A 26120-nucleotide genomic window follows, 5' to 3' on the forward strand; every position below is an offset into this window, starting at 1 on the left:
TCTTCTTCACTTTTTAGTCATAGAATGATGCAGTGTGGAAACAGGCCCTACGGCCCAACTTGCCCACACCGACCAACATGTTCCATCTACACTAGTCCCACTCACACACGTTTGGCCCATATCAATCTAAATCTGTCCTATCCATGTACGTGTCCAAATGTCTCTTAAACATTAGGATAGTCCCAGCCTTAACTACCTCCTCTGGCAGCTCGTTACATACACCCAGCACCCTTTGTGTGAAAAAGCTACCTCTCAGATTCCTGTTAATTTCTGAAATATTGGCCATAAATTTGGTGCAAAAATGCTCAGAATGCATCAGAAAGCATCTAAAACCGCTGAGCTTACAGGGCCCTTAAGCGGGCCCTGGACCCTGTCATCGAGGGATTTCACGCTTCGCGCTCGTGATGTTCGCAGCGTGCACATTATTTCACAATACGTTTTTTGTAATCCTGTCATGCCACCCCCCTTTTTGAAAAGCTTTGTACGGGCCTGGATAGGCTGCTGTTCACTGTTCTCCAGTGCTATGGTATTGCCCTGCTCCACCCTGTGGGCTCTTGACATTCCAGATTAGTAACAGAGATGTTTAGAGCCTTCCAAGTGATCAATTTCTTCTCTGAGCACTCAGAAAGTTGCTCAATCATGGAGACGTCAGGCAGGAGCATTTATGTAGCATCCATGGGAGTCTTTTTGACTGCAGATCCACCGACTAAGCCTAAAGTACCTTAACATTTCTGAAGAACAACAAAGACACCAGGGTCTACACAAAAATAGGCTCAAGTAACTGCCCATATTGATTATCATATCTGCCAACTATTGAGGTTAATGTTGTCAAACTTATTTATAAAGTTGTGCTTCTAAAAGAGATGTGAAATGTGTCATGTAAATACAAGTATTATTAATGAGATTTCTGTTTTAATGCAGTGTGATATTGGAGTATGGAGATAAAGTTTGTCATCTAAAAATATGAGCACCTGGTAACACTGCATAAATAATAGAACAGAGTTTGTATTTTCATGCTTTAAAGTAACCTAATTTTGGACAGAACTGTGCAAGGGTAGCCATGACACATATCCATTTAGATCATTCCTGTAAAATGTCTTCAGTGAGTTTGCTTCATTCCCTTTTCTTCTTATTTTTTAAGAATTGGAAATAGCACCATGGTAAATACTGCAATGGGGGAAATGTAGACAAATCACAATAATTTAGTCTTTATGCCCGGGAAGTCAGCATAATGATGGATTTAATGTCTATAAATAAGGACATTCTTGACTCCAGGGGCACTGTTGAACAAACGTACATTCTTCCCAATAAAGATCAACAAGCCTCAGCAAATATCATCTGTTGCCAAGTAAGAGAGGAAATCATAAACTACCAACCTTCAGCTTTATCATAAAAAAGGATTTTCAGTTATTTCTATTCATTCTGAATTAACCCCATTCCATCATACTGTAGCCAGATCTAAATGCATGGTACTTTAGTTGACAAGAAAATTGTCTGCATTTCATCAGATTTTGTCTGTTTCAGTTCTAATTATTCTTTGTGGCAGCTGGATTCATAAATTGATCTTATGGATTGACCTAAACTTCTAGGTTGGACTTGTTTTCCTTTCAACTATTATATATTTTTAGAATGACTCAAAACATTTGGAAATGCACATAATTCCCACCACTTGCACCGAGTGTCCTGAAGTCGAATTAACATAATACACCACATTTTGTGAGGTATTTGTGAATGTATATAGGAAGAAAGATGTTACTTTTGGAAATTGATCAATAAAGATGGTGAATGAAAAGAAATGGGAAGGTAGAGAGAAATGTAGAGAGTAGTCCGAAGAAGGGTCTAGACCCAAAGCGTCACCCATTCCTTATATCCAGAGATGCTTCCTGTCCCGTTGAGTTACTCTAGCTTTTTGTGTCTATCTTCAAGGTGGAGAGGAAAATGTCTGATCCCCTCTCTAGATTCCTTCCTTCCTTTCTTGTCCCTATCTGTTCTTGCACATGACGTCTTCTGCTGAGCAGAGACATTCCAGAGAGCTTCAGTTGGTCACTGTTCATGTGTGTCCTCAGACTAAGTGCTGGTTATTTGACTGTTGGAATTACCATTAGTTGACAACAACTGCATTTTCCAAATTGAATCAGGATCAAAAATATTGACAGATTTTTACTCATGCCCAAATCAAGGGAAGAGAAATGATTGCCAAGATAAACCTGGATGGAATGGGCTGCATTTTACTAGAGAAGTTGTGAATGAACTGAACATGTTGAACTAAGTCAACTGATAGGCTCATTCCTGACTGTATGAAAGGGGGCATTTCATTATTGGATTCCAGAATGAGCAACCCTTGCAACATTGTCTTGGCTGCAATTAATGACCTCAATTCTGAATCCTGATATGGGCTGTGACTTTGCCTGCAGGAAGAATTTTCATTTAACCCCTACTGACCTCAGTTTTGCTTGAGGTCTGAAGTCGAATGCCCAACCAAATGTTGGTTCAGCTGAAAGTCGAATCAATTCTCCTCTGGACTTAGTTCTGCCGATTGTGATAAAGTGAAGAATGGAATGTATCTGTGACTAAATGGCTTTGGTATAAGCCAAAAATAAGCACTGTGAACAACTTATTGTGGGCAGATAGAATCTGTATGGATGATTGATGATGCTTTCGCTCACTTTACTGAACATTTATAGAATTTTGGCTGCAGAATATACTTGAATAATTTCACAATATATCATTAAGTTAATGGGTTTTACAATGACCTTGCAACTTTTGTGATTAATTATACAAAATTCTGACACGTGTATGACAGAGAGGGCATAGGATTGAATGTTTCTGATAGTCGAGTGCTCTTAAACCAAGGGTTACAATTACTTAATAATATACGTAGGACTGACACAAGGATAAATCTATACACGCAGCATGTAGTGAACTTGTGGAGTTCTCAACCATAGTTGCTGGATATATTTATTGTGGATATTTCTGGAAACAAAAAGCTTTTAGGGGCTTGAGGAGAGAAGAGGAACATGACATGAAATCAGATAATTAGTCATGATCATATTAATTATTGAAGCAGACCTGAATAGCCAGAGGCCCATTCCATTTCCTATTTTCTCTTTCCTGAATCCAGCCCAAAATTATAAGGGTTATTGAATTAATTTCATTAATTGCCACTTAAGGCCATGAACTTCCAATATATTAATCCATATTTTATCAATGCCATTTTGTTATTGATACTATTTCTTGATCATTCCACAGTGCTTGATTTTCCATATGGCTTGTCTTCATTATATTTAGTGCAATAATTTCCTCAGTTAAATAATAGGAAAACTGAGCCCACTGTTTTTCATCTTGAAAGCAAAGCCATACACTGACTATTGTTTATATCCGTCTCCACGGCAACTGTTTAAAACTAAACTGGATCGTTTGAAATCTTGTTGTGGTGTTTGACTTAAGATTTACTTTTTCATCACAACTTCAGCTACACTGCCACTCCCTGGCATTGTCTGACTCTGATACAGTACCACTGCTGCTCCCACAATCGCCCATGCCTTTGTTACTGATAGACATCCATTCCAACATCCTCCTGCCCGGTTTCCCATCTCCGACTCCACATACACTTGCACTCCTTATAAAACTGTACCAATGATTCCTGCGTTTGTTAAGCTGTACTGGCTTCTGATCAGACAAAGCTTCCGTTTTTAAATCCTCATCTCGGTTTCCAATCTAAGTTTGGAAATTTCTCTATTGGCTCTCTCCTAATTTTGGCATCTTGCTATTCTTGATTTTAACCATTCTGTATTGATGGTCATGCTTTAAGCTGCCTTAGCCAAAACAGTGTAGGAAGCAACTGCAGATGCTGATTTACACCGAAGACAGACACAAATGCTGGAGTAACTCAGTAGGGGAGGCAGCATCACTGGATAGAAGGAATGGGTGACATTTCGGGTCGAGACCAATTCAGTCTGAAGAAGCGTCTCGACTCAAAGAGTCACCCATTTCTTCTATCCAGAGATGCTGCCTGTCCCGCTGAGTTGCTCCAGCATTTTGTTTCTGTCTTTAGCCAAAACAGCCTTAGTTCTCTTCCGATATCTCTGCCCCTCTATCCCTCTCTTCTCAAGACACTTTTTAAACTCATCTCCGTGACCAAGCTTCTAGTCCCATGCTTTCTTTGAGTCAGTGGTTTAATTAGTTCTTTAATTTATTGATCATCCTCTATACACCTTTGGATGCTTAGATTGTGTTTTATAAATACCTGTTGTTGCTGTCTGCAAGCCCTGCTTCCTAATCATAGAGAGCTTTCAATACCAATACAGACTTGGAATGAGTCAGTCAAGAATTAATATTGTTTCTAATGGACTAATATCAGACATTCACAAATCCACATCAATCCTGACTATTGAGTGTAAAATACTACTTCCTCTTGATTCCAAAAGGTGCACGATTATCTTACATAATGCAGAGTTCTTTCAAAAAATGATTCCATTTGAAGAATATTGGCAATGAAGATCATTGCTCAGTTCAGAATAGGAAATATAAGGAAACAATCCCATGGGTGGATGAGACACTACTCTGGGCATTACATGTAAGGACACATTTATCTGTTTTGTAGTAAATGCCTACTATTTTCTGTGTGCTTAAGCAAAGCAAGAATTTCATTGTCCTATACACGGACACATGACAATAAACTCACTTGAACTTGAACTTGAAGTACATCAGAACCAGCTACACCTCTTAAAGTATTTGCTGTTTGGACTCAATAAAGGGGAGAATTCTCCGATGCAGAGCACAGACTGGATAGGTGAATGACTCATTCCAATGCTGCAACATTTATACTATTCCATGTAAATCGCTCTCAGGTGATAAATCCCAGGAATGATAATAATTACCCAGTCAAAAAACTTTGAATTACCAAATTCCTTTTAAAGCAAGAAACTTACATCGGAATTGTATGGTTCAAAGATCATATGAGATCAACAGCTGAAAGGTAAAAGTAAAATAATTAAAATACATGTGGGCCAGGACCCATGTTTGTGAGTGAATGGCGGGCCACATCTATCGCCATAGTTAATAACAATATAACCATATAACAATTACAGCACGGAAACAGGCCATCTCGGCCCTACAAGTCCGTGCCGAACAATTATTTTCCCCTAGTCCCATCTACCTGCACTCAGACCATAACCCTCCATTCCTTTCCCATCCATATACCTATCCAATTTATTTTTAAATGATAAAATCGAACCTGCCTCCACCACTTCCACTGGAAGCTCATTCCACACAGCTACCACTCTCTGAGTAAAGAAGTTCCCCCTCATGTTACCCCTAAACTTCTGTCCCTTAATTCTGAAGTCATGTCCTCTTGTTTGAATCTTCCCTACTCTCAATGGGAAAAGCTTGTCCACGTCAACTCTGTCTATCCCTCTCATCATTTTAAAGACCTCTATCAAGTCCCCCCTTAACCTTCTGCGCTCCAGAGAATAAAGGCCTAACTTATTCAACCTTTCTCTGTAACTTAGTTGCTGAAACCCAGGCAACATTCTAGTAAATCTCCTCTGTACTCTCTCTATTTTGTTGACATCCTTCCTATAATTGGGCGACCAAAATTGTACACCATACTCCAGAATTGGTCTCACCAATGCCTTGTACAATTTTAACATTACATCCCAACTTCTATACTCAATGCTCTGATTTATAAAGGCTAGCATACCAAAAGCTTTCTTTACCACCCTATCTACATGAGATTCCACCTTCAGGGAACTATGCACAGTTATTCCTAGATCCCTCTGTTCAACTGCATTCCTCAATTCGCTACCATTTACCATGTAGTCCTATTTTGATTTGTCCTGCCATGATGTAGCACCTCACACTTATCAGCATTAAACTACATCTGCCATCTTTCAGCCCATTCTTCCAAATGGCCTAAATCTCTCTGTAGACTTTGGAAATCTACTTCATTATCCACAACACTACCTATCTTAGTATCATCTGCATACTTACTAATCCAATTTACCACACCTTCATCCAGATCATTGATGTACATGACAAACAACAGTGGACCCAACACAGATCCCTGAGGCACCCCACTAATCACCTGCCTCCAACCTGACAAACAGCCATCCACCATTGCTCTCTGGCGTCTTCCATTCAGCCACTGTTGAATCCATCTTGCTACTCCTGCATTTATACCCAACAATTGAACCTTCTTAACCAACCTTCCATGAGGAACCTTGTCAAAGGCCTTACTAAAGTCCATATAGACAACATCCACTGCTTTACCCTCATCAATTTCCCTAGTAACCTCTTCAAAAAATTCAAGAAGATTTGTCAAACATGACCTTCCAGGCACAAATCCATGTTGATTGTTCCTAATCAGACCCTGTTTATCCAGATGCTTATATATATATATTACCAGACTAAGTGGGACCCGTTGGGTCCCAGCATCACACAGGAGGGCTGGTCATCCAACGCAATATTCCACCTCTCCACCAATTATAATATTGGTGGCCAGTTGGGGGGGAGGAGGGACGGACTTTCTGGAGTGCTAGTATGGGTGTTGTGGGCTGAAGGGACTGGTTTCCAGAGGGCTAGTATGCAAATTGTGCGCCAAATGGATTCTTGGGCTGGCGTCTCAGTCAATCAAGCCTGTTGTGCTGGCAACTCACTCACGGCTGGTGGGCTGGTAGTTGACTCGCGGCTAATCCTTGAAATTCTATTTCAAGCAGGGTATAAGGCCACCAAATTCAAGTGCAGTTTCTTACCACTTTTAGCAGGGTGCAAGGCCACCAAATTCAAGTGCAGTTTCATACCATTTGAAGTAGGGGGAAAAGCCACTAAAGACAGCGAGTCGTGACCTCTCCCTCCTCCATCTTGCAGAGACTGAGCCACACCCACATTTCCGAGTTTTATAACCCTTCCCCCCACCGGAAAAGGTGTGGCTTTCATGGAGTGATTGACAGGAAAGAGATTCTCAACATTTAAAAAAAAACTAATAACACTTTTATTTTTCATTGATGGGAAGAATTATCTGCACCTGCTCAGCGGAGGGGGACTGAGTAAGATGGCCAAAAATCACAGCCGTAAGTGGTAGCGTTTTATATAAAATCAATAAACAGTGCAAACAGGAAGTAAGTGCATTTACAGTAGTGCCTTTTAACTTCAAGCCAAAGCACCCAAGCCACCATTTGCAGTAAGTAGTGCATTTCAACTTCAAGCCAAAGCACCCAAGCCACCATTTGCAGTAAGTAGTGCATTTCAACCACATGCCACCATTTGCAGTAAGTAGTGGCTTTCAACTTCAAACCACACCCAAGCCACCATTAGCAGTAAGAGGTGCCTTTCAATTTCAAGTCAAAGCACCCAAGCTACCATTTGCAGTAAGCAGTGCCTTTCAACTTGAAGCCAATGCACCTACGCCCCCATTTGCAGTAAGTAATGCATTTTAATTTCAAGCCATTGCACCCAAGCCACCATCTGCAGTAAGTAGTGCCTTTCAACTTCAAGCCAAAGCAACCAAGCCACCATTTGCAGTAAGTAGTGCCTTTCAACTTAAAGCCAAAGCAACCAAGCCACCATTTGCAGTAAGTAGTGCCTTTCAACTTTAAGCCAAAGCAACCAATCCACCATTTGCAGTAAGTAGTGCCTTTCAACTTCATGCCACCATTTGCAGTAAGTGGTGTCTTTCAACTTCAAGCCACACCCAAGCCACCATTTTGCAGTAAGTAGTGCCTTTCAACTTCAAGCCAAAGCAACCAAGCCACCATTTGCAGTAATAGTGCCTTTCAACTTCAATCCAAAGCTCCCGCCACCATTTGCAGTAAGTAGTGCCTTTCAACTTCATGCCACCATTTGCAGTAAGTAGAAAGGGAGGGAGGAGGGGGGTGGGTGGGCTTTCTGGAGTGCTAGTATGAACCATTTTAGAACCAATATACATTTTTTTTGCAAGATTTAGAACCAATAGTCATTTTTTTTGCAAGCTTTAGAGCCAATAGACATTTTTTTGCAAGCTTTAGAACCAATAGACATATTTTTGCAAGCTTTAGAATCAATAGAGACACTTTTTGTAAGCTTTAGAACCAATAGACATTTTTTTGCAAGCTTTAGAACCAATAGACTTTTTTTGCAAGCTTTAGAACCAATAGACATTTTTTTGCAAGCTTTAGAACCAATAGACATTTTTTTGCAAGCTTTAGAACCAATAGACATTTTTTTGCAAGCTTTAGAACCAATAGACATTTTTTGCAAGCTTTAGAAGTAATAGACATTTTTTTGCAAGCTTTAGAACCAATAGACATTTTTTTGCAAGCTTTAGAAACAATAGACATATTTTTGCAAGCTTAGAAGCAATAGACATTTTTTGCAAGCTTTAGAACCAATAGACACTTTTTGCAAGCTTTAGAACCAATAGACATTTTTTTTGCAAGCTTTAGAACCAATAGACATTATTTGCAAGCTTTAAAACCAATAGAGACACTTTTTGCAAGCTTTAGAAGCAATAGACATTTTTTTGCAAGCTTTAGAACCAATAGACTTTTTTTGCAAGCTTTAGAACCAATAGACATTTTTTTGCAAGCTTTAGAACCAATAGACATTTTTTTGCAAGCTTTAGAACCAATAGACATTTTTTTGCAAGCTTTAGAACCAATAGACATTTTTTGCAAGCTTTAGAAGTAATAGACATTTTTTTGCAAGCTTTAGAACCAATAGACATTTTTTTGCAAGCTTTAGAAACAATAGACATATTTTTGCAAGCTTAGAAGCAATAGACATTTTTTGCAAGCTTTAGAACCAATAGACACTTTTTGCAAGCTTTAGAACCAATAGACATTTTTTTTGCAAGCTTTAGAACCAATAGACATTATTTGCAAGCTTTAAAACCAATAGAGACACTTTTTGCAAGCTTTAGAAGCAATAGACATTTTTATGCAAGCTTTAGAACCAATAGACACATTCTGCAAGCATTTTAGAACCACTAAGGGCACTTACATTTGAGTAGACATGTGTTCAGTGTTATTCACAGCTCAGAGTAACGTGACCCTCTGCCTTCCTCCATCTTGATGAGACTGAATGAGGCACACCATTTCCTGGTTTTATAGTCCCTCCCCCCTGCCACCAGCGGCGGCAGCAGAGAGAATGGGGAATTTTGTAAAAACATTAATATCTCTGTCATTTTGCATCGACGGGGAAAATCCTCGGCACACATGCGGCGGAGGGGGGCTCTGAGCGAGGTGGCCAAAAATGACGGCCGTAGGTGGCGGCGTTCTCTCGGAAATCGCAACACAGATCGCCAAAACCGGTCAAGAACAGAGTTTTAGTAATATAGAAGATCTCTAAGTATCTTTTCCATTAATTTGCCCACCACTGAAGTCAAACTAACAGGTCTATAATTGCTAGGTTTACTCTTAGAACCCTTTTTAAACAATGGAACAACATGCGCAGTACGCCAATCCTCGGGCACTATTCCCGTTTCTAATGACATTTGAAATATTTCTGTCATAACCCCTGCTATTTCTACACTAACTTCCCTCAATGTCCTAGGGAATATCCTGTCAGGACCTGGAGACTTATCCACTTTTATATTTTTCAAAAGTGTCAGCACTTCTTTTTCTTTGAATCTCATAGTGTCCATAGCTACTCTACTTGTTTCCCTTACCTCACATAATTCAATATCCTTCACCTTGGTGAATACCGAAGAAAAGAAATTGTTCAATTCTCCCCCATCTCTTTTGGCTCTGCAGATAGCTGTCCACTCTGTCTCTCTAATGGACCAATTTTATCCCTCGTTATCCTTTTGCTATTAATATAGCTGTAGAAACCCTTTGGATTTACTTTCACCTTACTTGCCAAAGCAACCTCATATCTTCTTTTAGCTTTTCTAATTTCTTTCTTAAGATTCTTTTTACATTCTTTATACTCCTCAAACACCTCATTCACTCCATGCTGCCTATAATCATTGTAGATCTCTCTCCTTTTCCGAACCAAGTGTCCAAATTCCCTTGAAAACCAGGGCTCTTTCCAATTTTTACTATTTCCTTTCAACCGAACAGGGACATAAAGATTCTGTACTCTTAAAATTCCCCCTTTAAATGGCGGTAATAATACATACTAACTAAATTAGTAATTGATTAGTAGGACTGGATGTTACAATCCCTAAGGTTTTTCACTACAATTGACATTTGGTATTCTTGCGGATGACCACTAGGTGATTTTGCTACCAATCAGACACATCTTAGAAACATAGAAAATAGGTGCAGGAGTAGGCCATTCGGCCCTTCGAGCCTGCACCGCCATTCAATATGATCATGACTGATCATCCAACTCAGTATCCTGTACCTGCCTTCTCTCCATACCCTCTGATCCCTTTAGCCACAAGGGCCACATCTAACTCCCTCTTAAATATAGCCAATGAACTGGCCTCAACTACCTTCTGTGGCAGAAAATTCCAGAGATTCACCACTCTCTGTGTGAAAAATGTTTTCCTCATCTCGGTCTTAAAAGATTTCCCCCTTATCCTTAAACTGTGACCCCTTGTTCTGGACTTCCCCAACATCGGTAACAATCTTCCTGCATCTAGCCTGTCCAACCCCTTAAGAATTTTGTAAGTTTCTATAAGATCCCCCCTCAACCTTCTAAATTCTAGCGAGTACAAACCGAGTCTATTCAGTCTTTCTTCATATGAAAGTCTTGACATCCCAGGAATCAGTCTGGTGAACATTCTCTTTACTGCCTCTATGGCAAGAATGTCTTTCCTCAGTTTAGGAGACCAAAACTGTATGCAATACTCCAGGTGTGGTCTCACCGAGACCCTGTACAACTGCAGTAGAACCTCCCTGCTCCTATACTCAAATCTTCAGTTGTGTACCTCAACGTCACTGGGTGTTTCGGCATTTTATCACACGACACCGTCAGTCGAGGCAGGCCCACCGCAGGGTGATCAGACCTGGGTGTGTGTCTTATGGTTAGCCTCTAGATGGTCATGTGGCAGCCTAGACAGCATCTTTCCTCTTCAGCCACAGCCAGTGACTGCTCCGTTCGGCTTTTTTCCTTCCATCTTCCTCTCTACTGCTGACTGTAATTAGTAATAATACATACTAATAATACATAAATTAGTAATAATATACACTAATAATACATAGTTTCCACGTGTTTTTCCAATTAGTTTTCTGCAGTTTCCAGATCGCCTGTGTGTCCCGGGACTGGCTGCTGTTCCCAGATCCCTTATGTCCCCGAGACCAGCTCTAGCACCCAAGTCGCCTGCGTGCCCCAGGACTAGCTGCAGTTCCCAGGTTGCCTGCGAGCCCCGGGTCTAGCTGCAGTTCTACTGTCCGGTCCTGGCGGCCACTCGCAGCCACCCAAGCTACTGAGTGAGTTGCTGGCATGATCCCCGACCACCTCCTTCTCAACGCTCCTGCCCTCCTCGCAACTTTACCCCTGACGGCCCAGCCATGCTGACCCGGTCCAGACACCCCACACACAGTGGAAGGAACTGTCCCCCCCCCCCCCCCCCCCCCAGTGGTGCTGTCCTTTTACAGCCGCTGCACTGAGGGATAGCCAAGTCCATCTTTCTTGGCGAACAATCTAACCTTCCGCCTCCAAGACACAGGTACATTTTTGGGCCTTATTTTTGGGTAAAAAATAGCGTCTTCATTGCCGGGAAATACGGTAATGCAGATGAAGGTATTCTTACTTGTGGATGGCTTGTGTGATGCAACATGTAGCAGCAACTATTTCCTTATGCCAGTGCGAAAATTGGCAGTGTATTGGATCATCTCTGGAAAAGAGTGTCTTGTTAAAATACTTTCAAGCTCAGTTAACTATCGACTATATTGACTGTGAGGCTGAAGATGCCCATTGGGAAAACGAGGCAGGATTGGCAATGGCAATAGTGACCTAGCTCAGATCATAGAGACATAGTCATAGAGTGATACAGTGTGGAAATATGCCCTTCGGCCCAACTTGCCCATAACGGCCAACATGTCCCACCTGCCTGCGCTTGGTCCATATCCCTCCAAACTTGTCCTATCCATGTACCTGAACTGTTTCTTAAACGTTAGGGTAGTCCCAGCCTCAACTACCTCCACTGGCAACTTGTTCCACACACACACCCCTCTTTGTGTGAAAAATTACCCCTCAGATTCCTATTAAATCTTTTCCCCTTCACCTTGAACCTATGTCCTCTGGTCCTTGATTCCCCTACTCTGGGCAAGAGGTTCTTTACATCTACCTGATCTATTCCTCTCATGATTTTATGCACAATAAATATTACAACATATACAATGATATTACAACAATCTAATGGGTTCTTCATCACTTTTACCAGTATAAAATTATATTTGCAGATATTTTTAAATTAATTTCAATTTCCCTCATTATCAGGTTGTGAGTTCCGAAATACCAGTTCAATAAACCCATATCTTCACCCACAGTAAACCCACAGTACACCCATACCTTCAACCATCCAGGGCGGTCACGGTGACACTGGTGCTGCCTTACAGCGAATGCAGCGCTGGAGACCCGCTTCAATCCTGTCTGTCTGTACGGAGATTGTACGTTCTCCCTTGGACCTGCCTGGGTTTTCTCCGAGATCTTCAATTTCCTCCCACACTCCCAAGACGTACAGGTTTGTAGGTTAATTGGCTTGGTAAATGTAAAAATTGTAAAATTTGTCCCTAGTGGGTGTAGGATAGTGTTAATGTGCGGGGATCGCTGGTCGGTGCGGACCCGGTCGGCCGAAGGGCCTGTTTTCGCGCTGTATCTCTAAACTAAACAAAACATCCCAAAATGAGTCAAACAAATGTTGACTGTGCCAGCATATATTGTGATTAACTTGGATGAAATGCAATTATTGTAAACATTTTACATTGTCATTAAACACACTTGCTTCTCTGAGAAAGTAGTGGAAACAAATGTGACATATTTAACCTGATATCACCTTTTATTGATGATGAATTCTTAAAAGCAAATTCTTTAAAGAAGTCTCATTAAAATAGATGACAGACTTAGTTTGAAGGTTATTTTTTCTTTTACTAACAGACATGGCGATATCTGCATTTACTGGAAACATTAATTCATTATACAGTGTACACTGTAACAGACAACAGGCACTGCATGCTCTGCACAGATAACTTGAAAAATGTCATCTCTAGCACACTTATAACGTTAACCTTACACATGTGCTGTGGCACTTTAACAGTGAAGTAGTCCAATGACTGTGTTTCAGCATTATGGTTTAATTTGCATGTATTAAAAATGAGAAAATGCTATAAGTCTTACATTACCAGAATGATCAGCTTTTACATATAATAGCAGATGAATATTGATGATAAAATGCAACAAAAATCATGCATATTTCAGCATGTACTGGATGCCTAAATATAGATTTAATATATTTCTCCATACAAAATTGAAGAGCCAATACTCTTTTAATCTACCTTGTGGGAAATATTTCTTTTGTATGCACTGTGTAATATACCTGAAATCTATATTGAACAGGCCAAGGACTCACACACGGCATGTTAAAGAAATCACCTCCGCACTTGCCAATTAAAACAAAAGGTCCACGATTATCTTACATAATGCAGAATTCTTTCAAAAATGTATTAATCTGACGATTTATTTCAATGAAGCTAGCAAACTCATGAAAATAATTACAAATTATAAGTTTATACTTTGAACAAATTGCACATTATATATTTATTATTATAGGGGATTCTTTAACAAACATTAAGATGCTACTTTGTGCTAACCACCAAAAGGCTACAGCCTCTTTGTTTGAATAGTAATACTCATTTTGTTTTTGGTTGTTTACTTCGAAGAAACCATTTACATTGATAGAAAAATAATCAAGAGCTTCAACGTAATGATGATAAATCTGCAGACTACGTTTTGATTAATGCCTACGTTGTGATAACACAAATGCATCTTATTAGCTTGAAATACAAATACATAATATAATACTACTCTTATGGTACTTTTGTATGTGCTGTACAAATATATATGTATACATAGAAATATGGAATTGCAATTTGAAATTTGCACAATGGGTCATGTAAACAAACACCTAAGCATTATACAAAACTTATATGTGATATTTTTTCACGGTAATGACCTAAATTTGAAGTCATGAAACTAAAAACTACACAGTAGTTTCATTTTTCCAAGGACCAGTCCTTATGTTTCCTGTACTGTCCGAAGTATAAATCATGGCTTCATGCAGGATTCCCTTGAGTATTCCATTTTGATTGGTTATACCTAGCGCACATGATTGTCTTCGTGACTGCATCTCAAAAGCGACTCCTTGGTGCAAAGCTTCTGTACTGACGCCACTGTCTACAGCTTTAGTGCACCCGTATAACGCTGTGCTGGCATCACTGCTTTCAGGCTGGCAGACGTTGGGACACTGCTCATTTTTTGCACACACCACCTGCCTTTGGATGGACTGGCCATCCTGGATACTGTGATGACTTTCTGTATGTGAACTGTGAACGCTTCCGTCAACGCTGGAGGGAATGTGATACGCATATTCTCTCTGAGCTGCGGACCGGTTGTGCCGAATGAACTGTCGTGGTTTCGTTCGGCTTTTCTGGCATCTGTGGATATGCATTGTCGGTCTGCATGTACCATCTGCCTGCAAGTGGATGTGCCCGTCATCGTCCATGATTTGTTCATTGTGCATTTTGGCACAACAGGGCGTTGCTGGCGAAACACAATTCACGTGATTCTGCACGGCGTGTAGATTAGTTAATTTGCAGAGCCCAGACACAGAATGATTACAACTGGATGAAGTCTTACTAGGGCAGGGAGAATCCAGAACGCATGGGACGTGAAGCTGGGCATCACCATTCATGGTCACCTGGGGTCGAGCACTTGGCTGAACAGCGAAAGTGTTTTGATTTGATTTGCAGCAGGACCACCAACAGTGCCAGACATCATCGCGTTTTGCACAGTGGTGAACCAGGATAAAAAGTCCCAAGGTCACTGAGACCGCTCCATAGAGGCAACTAAAGATCATATCCAGGAAGTGTCCTTGTGAGACAGCAAGGGCTCCAAAGGTCCACATGGCAATGAAGAGGAAGAGAGTGAAGACTGAAGCACGAAGTTGAGCTTTAAACGAATGCTCGTTCTCCAGCATCGAGGAGGAGATCATTGAACATGTGTGTGACACAGAGCTGGAGTCTGTTATATGACTGGGGCCTACCTCTGTGCTGGCCAGCCGCTGTTGCTCTTCAGTCATCTCCTTCAGCTCATATTTCTTCCCTGGGTGACGCTTCAGTTGTACTAGTGTACAAAGAAAATAACAGCAACTAACGAGCACAATGAAAGCAGCCGGTCCATAAAAGGTCCCAAGACTAGGCTCCCATGCCATCCAGCAACTGTGGGGAAAGGAAAGACCTAGATAAGCAAACGTGAAACAGGAAAACAGCAGGCAAAATATTGAACCCAAAAAATTATCCCCCAAGTGAAGGATACATCTGAGAAGAAACATTGGTCAAAAAGCAAAAAAGTGCGGATGCAAAAAATCCAAAATAAAAACAGAAGAAAATGCTCAATGGGCCAGACAGCATCAGTAGAAATGGGTACATCTCACATCTTAAACAATGACCTTTCATCAGAATTCGAAAATGAGAAGGCAAGCACGTGTTCAGTTGCAGTCATGGTGGAAGCTTGGAGACACCAGGTGATCAGGTGGAAACCTTGAGAATACTCAGATGAAACAAATACTCTTTCTGGCATCACCCAGATGTGAATATACACCCAAACATTTCCTTTGCTTTCTCCATCCTTTCCCTTGCCTGCAACAAAATGTACCTGTTTCCTCACTTTTGATGAATAGTTCTCCGCCTGAAGCTCTGTTTCCCTTTCTCTCTTCACAAATGCTGACTGACCTGCTGCACCTCTCAGGAATTTTGTGCATTTTCTTTTTGAAGAACCATCGATGGCTTACTTATATTTATTTTTACTTGTTGCTTATGTTGTGAAATACTCTGCCCACTGAAATATTGGAAGTGAAGTTCACATCGGCAGTTAGCAGATAACCGATGATGTAAAATCTGAAGACAGCTTCACACACCACCCAAAAATTAAAACTAATCATTGAAAAGGAACTGCCAAAGAAGATGTATGAATTACGAGTAACAGCAATTGGATTTGGTACCCAATAATATGATGCAACAATTGGCAATACAGTTAGAGTTGATCACAGCTTAACGTCAATAGGCTGGAATGTGTAGTGCAGGGCAGTCCACAGAGAACAATAGACAATAGACAATAGGTGCAGGAGTAGGCCATCCGGCCCTTTGAGCCAGAACCTTTGGCTAACTGCAGTCATGAGCCATTTGTGGCAGGATTTTCCAGGCTTCCACCCTTGGCTGCTGCAACAGAGAGGCTGGGAATGCATTCAAATAGGATGTACATGCTTACAATTTCCTGTTTTATTCCTGGACTCACTATTGTGTCCCTCAATCACAAGTGTCAGAGGTTATGGGTAGATGGCAGGGGAATGGGGTTAAGTTAGGGAAAGATAGATCAGCCTTGATCGAATGGCAGAGTAGATTTGACTGTCCAAATGGCCTAATTTTGCTCCTCTCATTTCTGAACATTAACTATTAAATCTGATATGTTTTCTAAATAGCTGAGACAAAGGGCTAAAATACTATGTATCTGTCTGCCATCTTCACACTGACATCCATTTAAATCATCATTCACTTAAGGTGTAAATTTAGATTTTATTTGTTTATTTCATTTTACTTCAATATGTATATTTTTAATCAATTAAAGCATTTTTATTTACGTAAATTAATTTTAAAATATTTTATATCTTTTTAGTTACATTTTTCCAACTCTCGCCAATTCTCTCTGCGATTACTAGAGATATTTAGAAGGAATAAAGAAGCATTCTGACACCAGCCATCACTTGGAGTCCACTTGCACCTCCCAGAACCTGCATCTCCCACATACCAAACGACTATGGCATCAACACCAGCAATGTGTTGGAAAACACATGCCATCAAAATGGGTTAGTGTGGAACAGTGACTGCAATGCTCATTTTGTTTAACTCATCATTCACCTGGATCGACACAAAATGCTGGAGTAACTCAGTGGGACAGGCAGCATCTCCGGATGGAAGGATGGGTGATGATTCTGAAGAAGGGTCCACCCGAAACGTCACCCAATTACTCCAGCATTTTGTGTCTATCTTCGGTGTTCTTTCCTACACATCGCTTGAATCATTGGATGTTTTCACAGTGCAATGTAAAATTTAGTGGAAAATATAGAATGCTATGATTTCTGTTAAAATGTGATTACGTGAAAATGTGATTGAAATATATCAAGGAATTGCATACATTCACAGGAGTGAGATCCACTTTGCACAGAAAAGCTACTCACTATGGCGCATTGTCTTCACTTCCATAATTGTTGATGTTTGTAGCTGCTGTGATTCCACAAATTATGAATGGAATGCCTCCTCCAATCAGATAAGATCTGGAAAAGATTGATAAGTAGATTAATAAATATATAATTGTAATTAAATAGGTAGAGTGACTGTATCTTGATATATTATGCTGAGAAGTGGAAATGTAACATGGAGAAAAGATTTGTATCAGCTGCGGTGGTTCAAGAACATAATCAAATTTTGACGACGGCTGGTGATGTTTAGTAAGTAAAAGAATACTGGCCACTGGAAGTTTAACTGGGTGTACATTGCAAATTATGTGGATCACAAAAGAGATCATTTTCTTTTAGTGTAGATTGTTGCCCTTGCAAAGTGCTATTGCTCAAGCTACAATGGCTTGCAAAAGTATTCATACCCCTTGAACTTTTCCACATTTTGTCACGTTACAACCATAAACGTAAATGTATTTTATTGGGATTTTATGTGATAGACCAACACAAAGTGGCGCATAATTGTGAAGTGGAAGGAAAATGATATATGGTTTTCAAATTTGTTTACAAATAAAAACTGAAAAGTGTGGCGTGCAAAAGTATTCAGCCCCCTTTACTCTGATACCCCTAAATAAAATCCAGTGCAACCAATTGCCTTCAGAAGTCACCTAATTAGTAAATAGAGCCCACGTGTGTAATCTAATCTCAGTATAAATACAGCTGTTCTGTGAAGGCTTCAGAGGTTTGTTAGAGAACATTAGTGAACAAACAGCATCATGAAGCCCAAGGAACATACCAGACAGGTCAGGGATAAAGTTGTGGAGAGGTTTAAAGCAGGGTTAGGTTATAAAACAATATCCCAAGCTTTGAACATCTCACGGAGCACTGTTCAATCCATCATCCGAAAATGGAAAGAGTATGGCACAACTGCAAACCTACCAAGACATGGCCGTCCACCTAAACTGACAGGCTGGGCAAGGAGAGCATTGATCAGAGAAGCAGCCAAGAGGCCCATGGTAACTCTGGAGGAGCTGCAGACATCCACAGCTCAGGTGGGAGAATCTATCCACAGGACAACTATTAGTCGTGCACTCCACAAATCGGGCCTTTATGGAAGAGTGGCAAGAAGAAAGCCATTGTTGAAAAAAAGCCATAAGAAGTCCCGTTTGCAGTTTGCCACAAGCCATGTGGGAAACACAGCAAACATGTGGAGGAAGGTGCTCTGGTCAGATGAGACCAAAATTGAAGTTTTTGGCCTAAATGCAAAATGCTATGTGTGGCGGAAAACTAACACTGCACATCACCCTGAACACACCATCCCCACTGTGAAACATGGTGGTGGCAGCATCATGCTGTGGGATGCTTTTCTTCAGCAGGGACAGGGAAGCTGGTCAGAGTTGATGGGAAGATGGATGGAGCCAAATACAATGCAATCTTGGAAGAAAACCTGTTAGAGTCTGCAAAAGACTTGAGACTGGGGCGGAGGTTCACCTTCCAGCAGGACAACGACCCTAAACATACAGCCAGAGCTACAATGGAATGGTTTAGATCAAAGCATATTCATGTGTTAGAATGGCCCAGTCAAAGTCCAGACCTAAATCCAATTGAGAATCTCTGGCAAGACTTGAAAATTGCTGTTCACAGACGCTCTCCATCCAATCTGACTGAGCTTGAGCTATTTTGCAAAGAAGAATGTGCAAAAATTTCAGTCTCTAGATGTGCAAAGCAGGCAGAGACATACCCCAAAAGACTTGCAGCTGTAATTGCAGCGAAAGGTGGCTCTACAAAGTATTGACTCAGGGGGGCTGAATACTTTTGCACGCCACACTTTTCAATTTTTTATTTGTAAAAATATTTGAAAACCATGTATCATTTTCCTTCCACTTCAAAATTATGCACCACTTTGTGTTGGTCTATCACATAAATTCCCAATAAAATACATTTACGTTTGTGGTTGTAATGTGACAAAATGTGGAAAAGTTCAAGGGGTATGAATACTTTTGCAAGCCACTGTATGTAGACAGGAGCTACCAATTCTTGGTAGGGACATTTATACTAGATACTTATGTTCAGTCTTAAGTAGAGGGAAATGTGCCAGGTTTGGAATTGGAGGTCACCATTCTTGTGGTTTTGTAAAGAATATATTCCATTTAAAAATCGATAAGGAAGTTAATGCATTTTCATGTATTGTTTGATCCAATGATATTGGAACATACTCCAGCTTGAACCTCATTACTCTGCTGAACCAACTAGAGAATCAAATTAGCACAATATTAAAATTATTTCCGCAGAGCATTAAAAGTTACAAAATACATAAACATCACATTATAGTATCAGAAAATCATCCAAATCAATTTCGTCCAAAATAAGCCCATGGTTTTCATTTGGTACTATAGCTATAAATCCTTAATGGCCAGAAATGAATGCTTAACCACAAGAAATTATTGGCAAAATAACAGAGGTCTTCAATGAAAATGTGGTTTTGCATAATCTTTAGAGCACAACCACACAGTTAAGCTGTGGGCCTCTGAACTGGTTTGACAAGTATTGATGTGAGGCTACAAGAAGGATGCATGCAGACAAACAACTGTGAGTTGGTAGATAAACCTGGCTGTGCCTTATGTAAGCATGGTAGGACAGCAGTTAAGTAACTGAACTCGAAGGCAGAGACAAGAGCTTGATGCTTGAAAGTGATTCAATAAGTCAGGAATTTAGAAAAAAATTCAGTAATGGCAACCATGAAACTATTCAACTGATGTAAAATCCCACGTGGTTCATTACTGTCCTTCAATAAATAAAATCTGCCTTCCTTACCAGTCTGGTCAATATATGATTCCAGACCCATCAATGATGTTGATTCTTAAATGCCTCATTACTTTGGCGGCAACTCGGACAGACTATATCAGCAGACCTTGTAAATGACACCCAAGTGCCCGAGCCAGCTGCCTACCCCTTGTCTGGAGTTACGTCCATGCCCGGGTGGTACGAGAAAGGGACTGCGTGCGGTCCACGGGCGCCCTGGGGGATTTCCAGGACAGCTGGGGGGTGGGATGCATCCTCAATAAGGAAGGTGATATAGTTGTATAAGTATATTTGTTTGACGTATTATAGTGGTGGGTTTTGTTTTGATTTATTTTGTACTGTGCATAATATTGTAAATAATTAATTCAATTATTTTTGGTTAAAAATATAGACACCCAAGTGAATGAATTGGAATTGTGTTGTAACTGCACTGAGAGATCCTGATCATTTGATCAGCAGAGATGTTGGCAGATAACCTTCAGTGCACCGTTATATCATTTTACATTGCACACAGGATTCATGGTGTCAACAAGTAAATATGAACAAACATTCAAAATACCTGAATTTATTATAACTGCCCATAATTTTAATTTGGCTACAAATCCCTCATTTCAAAATGTTAATTAATTGTGGCTATGACTAAATGGACAAGTGGGTCCCCAAGCAATTAAACTCATTTCTTCCACAGACACGTGATTCAATCAATTTAAAATGTTATCTGAAATTATATTGCTGCTCTGCACCACGGAATCAAATCAAACTTAATTACCAGGCATCCTAGAGCACTTTGAAAGTCAATTAACATCAAGATGTCCTTCTTCGTTTCACAAGAAGAGATGCACTATTTACCTGTCACCAGTAATGAAATTATACATCTGCCTCTTTCTGAGGATAGCATTTTGGAATCTTTCAAGCAAAGGTAAGCGTAAACTGAAATGGAGCATTGAAAAATGGATTTGAAATTAATTTACTACATCAATCATACTAACAGACTAATTAGAACAGAGAAGTGTACGGAGGAATAGGTCTTGGTTCTTGACATTTTTACCCTGGGAAAAACGTTTTGACTGTCTACCTTATCAATTTTATATATTTCTATCAGTCTTTCATCAAACTCTGGCGTTCCAGTAAAAACAATCCAATACATTTCAAGGTGTGTAGGAAAGAACTGCAGATGCTGGTTTAAATCGAAGGTAGACACAAAATGCTGGAGTAACTCAGCGGGACAGGCAGCATCTCCGGAGAGAAGGAATGGGTGATGTTTCGGGTCGAGTCTGAAGATGGGTCTCGACCCGAAACATCACCCATTCCTCTCCAGAGATGCTGCCTGCCCCGCTGAGTTACCCCAGCACTTTGTGTCCAGCCAAGATGGTTCAATCTCTCTTTGTAGCTAATTTCCTGTAAGCCAGGCATAGTTCTGGTAAAACTTCTCAGCACTCTCTTCAAAGCCTCAACATCCTTTCAGTAATGGGAAATACACAGAAATATACACAATTCCAAATGTAGCCTAACCAAAGTCCTATGACTCTTATACTTAATGCCTTGACCAACGAAGACAAGCCTACTATATGCCTTTTTACCACTTTACTTGTGTTGCCACTTTCATGGAGCTACAGATTTAGACTATATGATCCCTGTGTCCACCAATGCTTTTAAGAACCTTGCCCTTAACTGTATACATTGCCCTTACTTTTATCCTCCCAAACTGCAACATCTCAGACTTGCTCAGATTAAACTCAATCTGCCATTTCCCCGCCCATTTCTGATCTATGTCCCGTTGTATACTATCCACAACTCCACCAATTTTGGTATTGTCAACAACCTTACTAACCAATCCATCTACGCGTACCACACACACAGACACACGGAGACTGGTCTCAACACATATCCCTGCAGAATTCCACAGATCACAGACCTCCAGCTAAAATAACACCCTTCCACCACAAATGTCTATCTTTTATGAGTAAACCTCTTCTGAATGGAAAGTACCAAGTCACCGTACATTCCATGCATCTTAATATTCTTACTATCAGTCTACCATGAGGGACGTACCACATACCTTACTAAAATCCATGTGGACAGCATCCACTGCCCCCTCCTCGTCGATCACCTTCCTCACTTCCACAAAAAAATTCAATCATGACCTGCCGTGACCTGCCGTGGACAAGGCCATGATGACTGTCCTTAATCAGGTAATTCTCTTCTAAATACGTGATTTGTAAATGAAAAAAAAGCTTAAATATCAGAGACATCACCAATGTATTTCAGACATCAATTCAGATGTATATTTTACCAGGCACCTCTGTAATCTTTTGCAACAAATGATGGGATATACTGTTCGAATTTTAGGTCAGAGAATCGTGGCTTTTATGCTGTTACTATTGTCATTCCATATTATCTTTGATTATTTGCTTCTTTTTATTGCTGCAGGTTCACATCAAGTAACACGGGACTGTTTTAGAAGTAAACATATTAATTCACCATCTCCCCACTTCAATAATGAAGCAGTCCAAGGTCATTCTGCATTGCTTCATTGAGAAAGATACCAGATGCTTACTGAATGTTTGATAAAACTGGACCTCTGTTGTGCTGCATCATTTATATTACTTGTGCATGCATTTTACACTGTCTTCTCATTGATTTATCTTTTTTCTCCCCTGCCCTCATAGCTCCTTTCTTTTCTTTGATATCTATTTATTTAGTTTAGTTTAGTTTTGAGATACAGTGCGGAAACAGGCACTTCGGCCCACCCCACCGCAATGACCAGTGATCCCCGCACATTAACACTATCCTACACTAGGGATCATTTTTTTACATATGTATATACCAAGTCCTACAAACCCTGTCTTTGGAGTGTGGGAGGAAGCCAAAGTTCTCGGAGAAAACCCATGCAAGTCACTGGGAGAATGTACAAACTCCATACAGACAAGCACCAGTGGTCAGGATCGAACCCGGATTTCTGGCGCTATAAGCGCTGATGGCAGCAACTCTATCGCTGCCTTGCCACCTGCTCTGGTGCTCTTACACTGCTCTTTTTCCCTCCAGTTTCTCCATCTCCATTATCCATTTCCTCAATATTCTATTCTGCATAGCATTGTTTGAAATCCTAATATGATTTTAGTTGTTGGATTCTACTGCAATGTATCCATTTAACTAAATGGGATTGCAAGAATTGTACCAACATTCACATGTGAAAGAATTGGAAAACATAAATCCCCCAAGGTGCCCCTGGACAGCGCATATTCCCTGCCTAGTGACACCCGGGTGCGGACGTAACCCTGGAAATGGGGCAGGCAGCCGGCTCGGACAGCCTCTTCGTCTTGCCTCTACCCTTCTATCTGTCCAGCATGGGAGACCCCAACAGGAGACGAATCTCTCGCTGGCATAGCTCTAGGGGTCACCGAGACACACAAGCTCCCCGACCACGACAAGGTTGCAATCTTAGTTAGGGGAGTTAGTGCTCAGCCTATTTTGGGCAGGCAGTGCTCAGTCTACCAGAAGAAGACAGTGAACACTACAACATAAGGAGCCAGTGCTTGGTTCGAGCAGGGAAGGCAGCACTCTGTCTATGTTAAACAGTCAGTACTCAGCACATGGATGGAATCATCAAGAAGTTAGGCCAGTGCTTTTACATTCTTTGATCTTTAGAGAGGCCAATAACAACCTTCTACAGATGCACTATAGAAAGAATCCTGATCGGTTGCATCATGGACGGATATGGCAATTCCAATGTACAGGAACACAAGAGGCTGCACTGAGTGGTGGACTCAGACCAGTCCATCACGGGCGCAGCCCTCTCCACCATTGCAGCCATCTACGTGAGATGCTACTTCAATGATTCCCAGCACCCAGGCCATGCCTCTTCTCACAACTACCATCGGACACGGGTGCAAAACCTGAAATCTCACACTACCGGGTTCAGGAAAGGCTGGCGATTCAACCATCAGGTTCTTGAACCAACCTACACAGCCTTAATCCTACATTGACAACGGAACGCGAGGGCCCGGCTCCTGCACTACCATGGACTTGTTTCATAATTGTGTTCGCATTATTGTCTTGTTTTTTGCACACATTTTTTTTTCACTTTTGTCGCAGGATTTATGTAAAATTTATGCGTTCATGTGTTATCTGAATCGATATGCCTGTGATGCTGCTACAATGACGATTTTCATTGTACCTGTGCCGACCATATGTGTGCGTATAACAACAAACTCGACTTTACGACTTTTGACCTTACTTCATAAACACTAATATATTAATTGAATTTTAACGATATGTTTTCTCCTCAGGCAACTAACCTGGCACAGTGGACTAGATTACCTGACCGTAATGCCGATAATAACCTATCTGAAATAAGTTTACTTACTATTGGTATTTCATACCAAATAACTGGGCAGAGACTACATTTTACAAACAAGACACAAAAGATGTAAATTAACCTGGTTACTAACTAAAAAAAATACCATGATAGAAAGACATGGTCAAGACCACAATATGGGCTTTTCGAGTCACACAGTCAGACAGCACGGAAACAGGCCCTTTGGCCCAATGTGCCATGCTGGCCATGATGCCCCCACTTCCATACTAACTAGTCCCACCTCCACGTTTGGGCCATATCCCTCTAAACCTTTCCTATCCATCCATGTACCTGTCCAAATGCCTCTTAAATGTTGTTATGGTATCTATCTCAACTACCTCCTTTGGCAGTTCGATCCGTAGACCCACCACACTCTGTGTGAAAAGGTTGGTCCCTCAGGTTCCATTTAAATCTTTCTCTTCTTACCTTAAAACCTATCTCCCCTGGTTCTTGAATCCCCTACTCTGGGTAAAATAATCTGTGCATTTACTCTATCTATTCCCCTCACAGTCATACCATGATTAAATCAACTCTCATCTTCCTGCACTCCAAGGAATATAGTCTAAGCCTGCACAACTTCTCCCCATAGCTCCGGCCTTCAAATCTTGACAACATCCTCAAAATCTTCAATGCACTCTTTCGAGCTTAACAACATTCTTCCTATAGCAGGATGACCAAAACTGAACAAAATACTTCAAATGCGGGCTCACCAATGTCTTGAACAACAGTAACATAACATCCCAACTTCTATATTCAGTAACCTGAATGATGAAGGTCGATGTATTGAAAGCCTGCTGGACCACTCTATCTACCTGTGACACCAACTCCAGGGAATTATATTGATCCCTCTGCTCTAAAACACTTCCCAGGGCCCTGCCATTCACTGTGACGATCCTGTCCCGGTTTAACACCTCACACCAATCTGTATTAAACTCCATTCACCATTCTACAGCCCACTTGCCCAACTGATCATGATCCTGTTGTAATTTTGACAACCATCTCTGCTATCTACGATACCACCCACTTTATTGTCATCTACAAATGTATCATGCCTGCACTATCCTCATCACAATCATTGATATAAACCACAAACAGTAATGGGCCCAGCACCAATCCCTGAAGCACACCACTAGTCACAGGCCTCCAGTCTGTAAATCAACTTTCCACTATCACTCATTGCTACCTCCCATGGCTAAAATAATCTCTCCAGTCGGATACCTCTCCTTGGATCCCATGCAATCTAATTGTCCAAGGCAGCCTACCAGGCAGAACCCTATCAAATGTCTTGCTGAACTTCATATAAACAATGCCTGAGGGTGTGCCCTCATTAATCCATTCAGATTCATTCGACATGGTCTTCCATGCACAAAACCATGCAGACCATGCTAATCAGCCCCTGTCTATTCCAATGTCTACATATATCTTCCCCTCAGAATCCTCTTCAGTAACTTGTCTACCACAGAGGTTAGACTCGCTGGTGTATAGTTCTCAGGATTTTCCTAGCAGCCCTTCGTAAATAGAGGAACAACATCAGCCACCCTCTAGTCTTCTGGCACCTCACCCATGTCTAATGATGATTCCTAAATC

At 40.9% G+C, this 26120-nt stretch overlaps 1 protein-coding gene across 2 annotated transcripts in view; it reads right to left on the reverse strand.

Moving 5' to 3' along the window:
• Positions 1-12993: 12993 nt before the first annotated feature.
• adgra1 (adhesion G protein-coupled receptor A1) overlaps positions 12994-26120 on the reverse strand; it is a 659066-nt gene continuing 645939 nt past the window's right edge. For both annotated transcript variants that reach the window (XM_033033639.1, XM_033033638.1), the window contains 2 exons: positions 17378-17473; positions 12994-15362 (listed from right to left, as the gene is read on the reverse strand). In XM_033033639.1, coding sequence (XP_032889530.1) covers positions 14126-15362; positions 17378-17473 — 1333 coding nt within the window. In that variant the 3' untranslated portion in view covers positions 12994-14125. The remainder of the gene's footprint in view (positions 15363-17377; positions 17474-26120) is intronic.

This window comes from Amblyraja radiata, chromosome 15 (assembly GCF_010909765.2).
Source record: "Amblyraja radiata isolate CabotCenter1 chromosome 15, sAmbRad1.1.pri, whole genome shotgun sequence".
NCBI classification, from domain to species: domain Eukaryota; kingdom Metazoa; phylum Chordata; class Chondrichthyes; order Rajiformes; family Rajidae; genus Amblyraja; species Amblyraja radiata.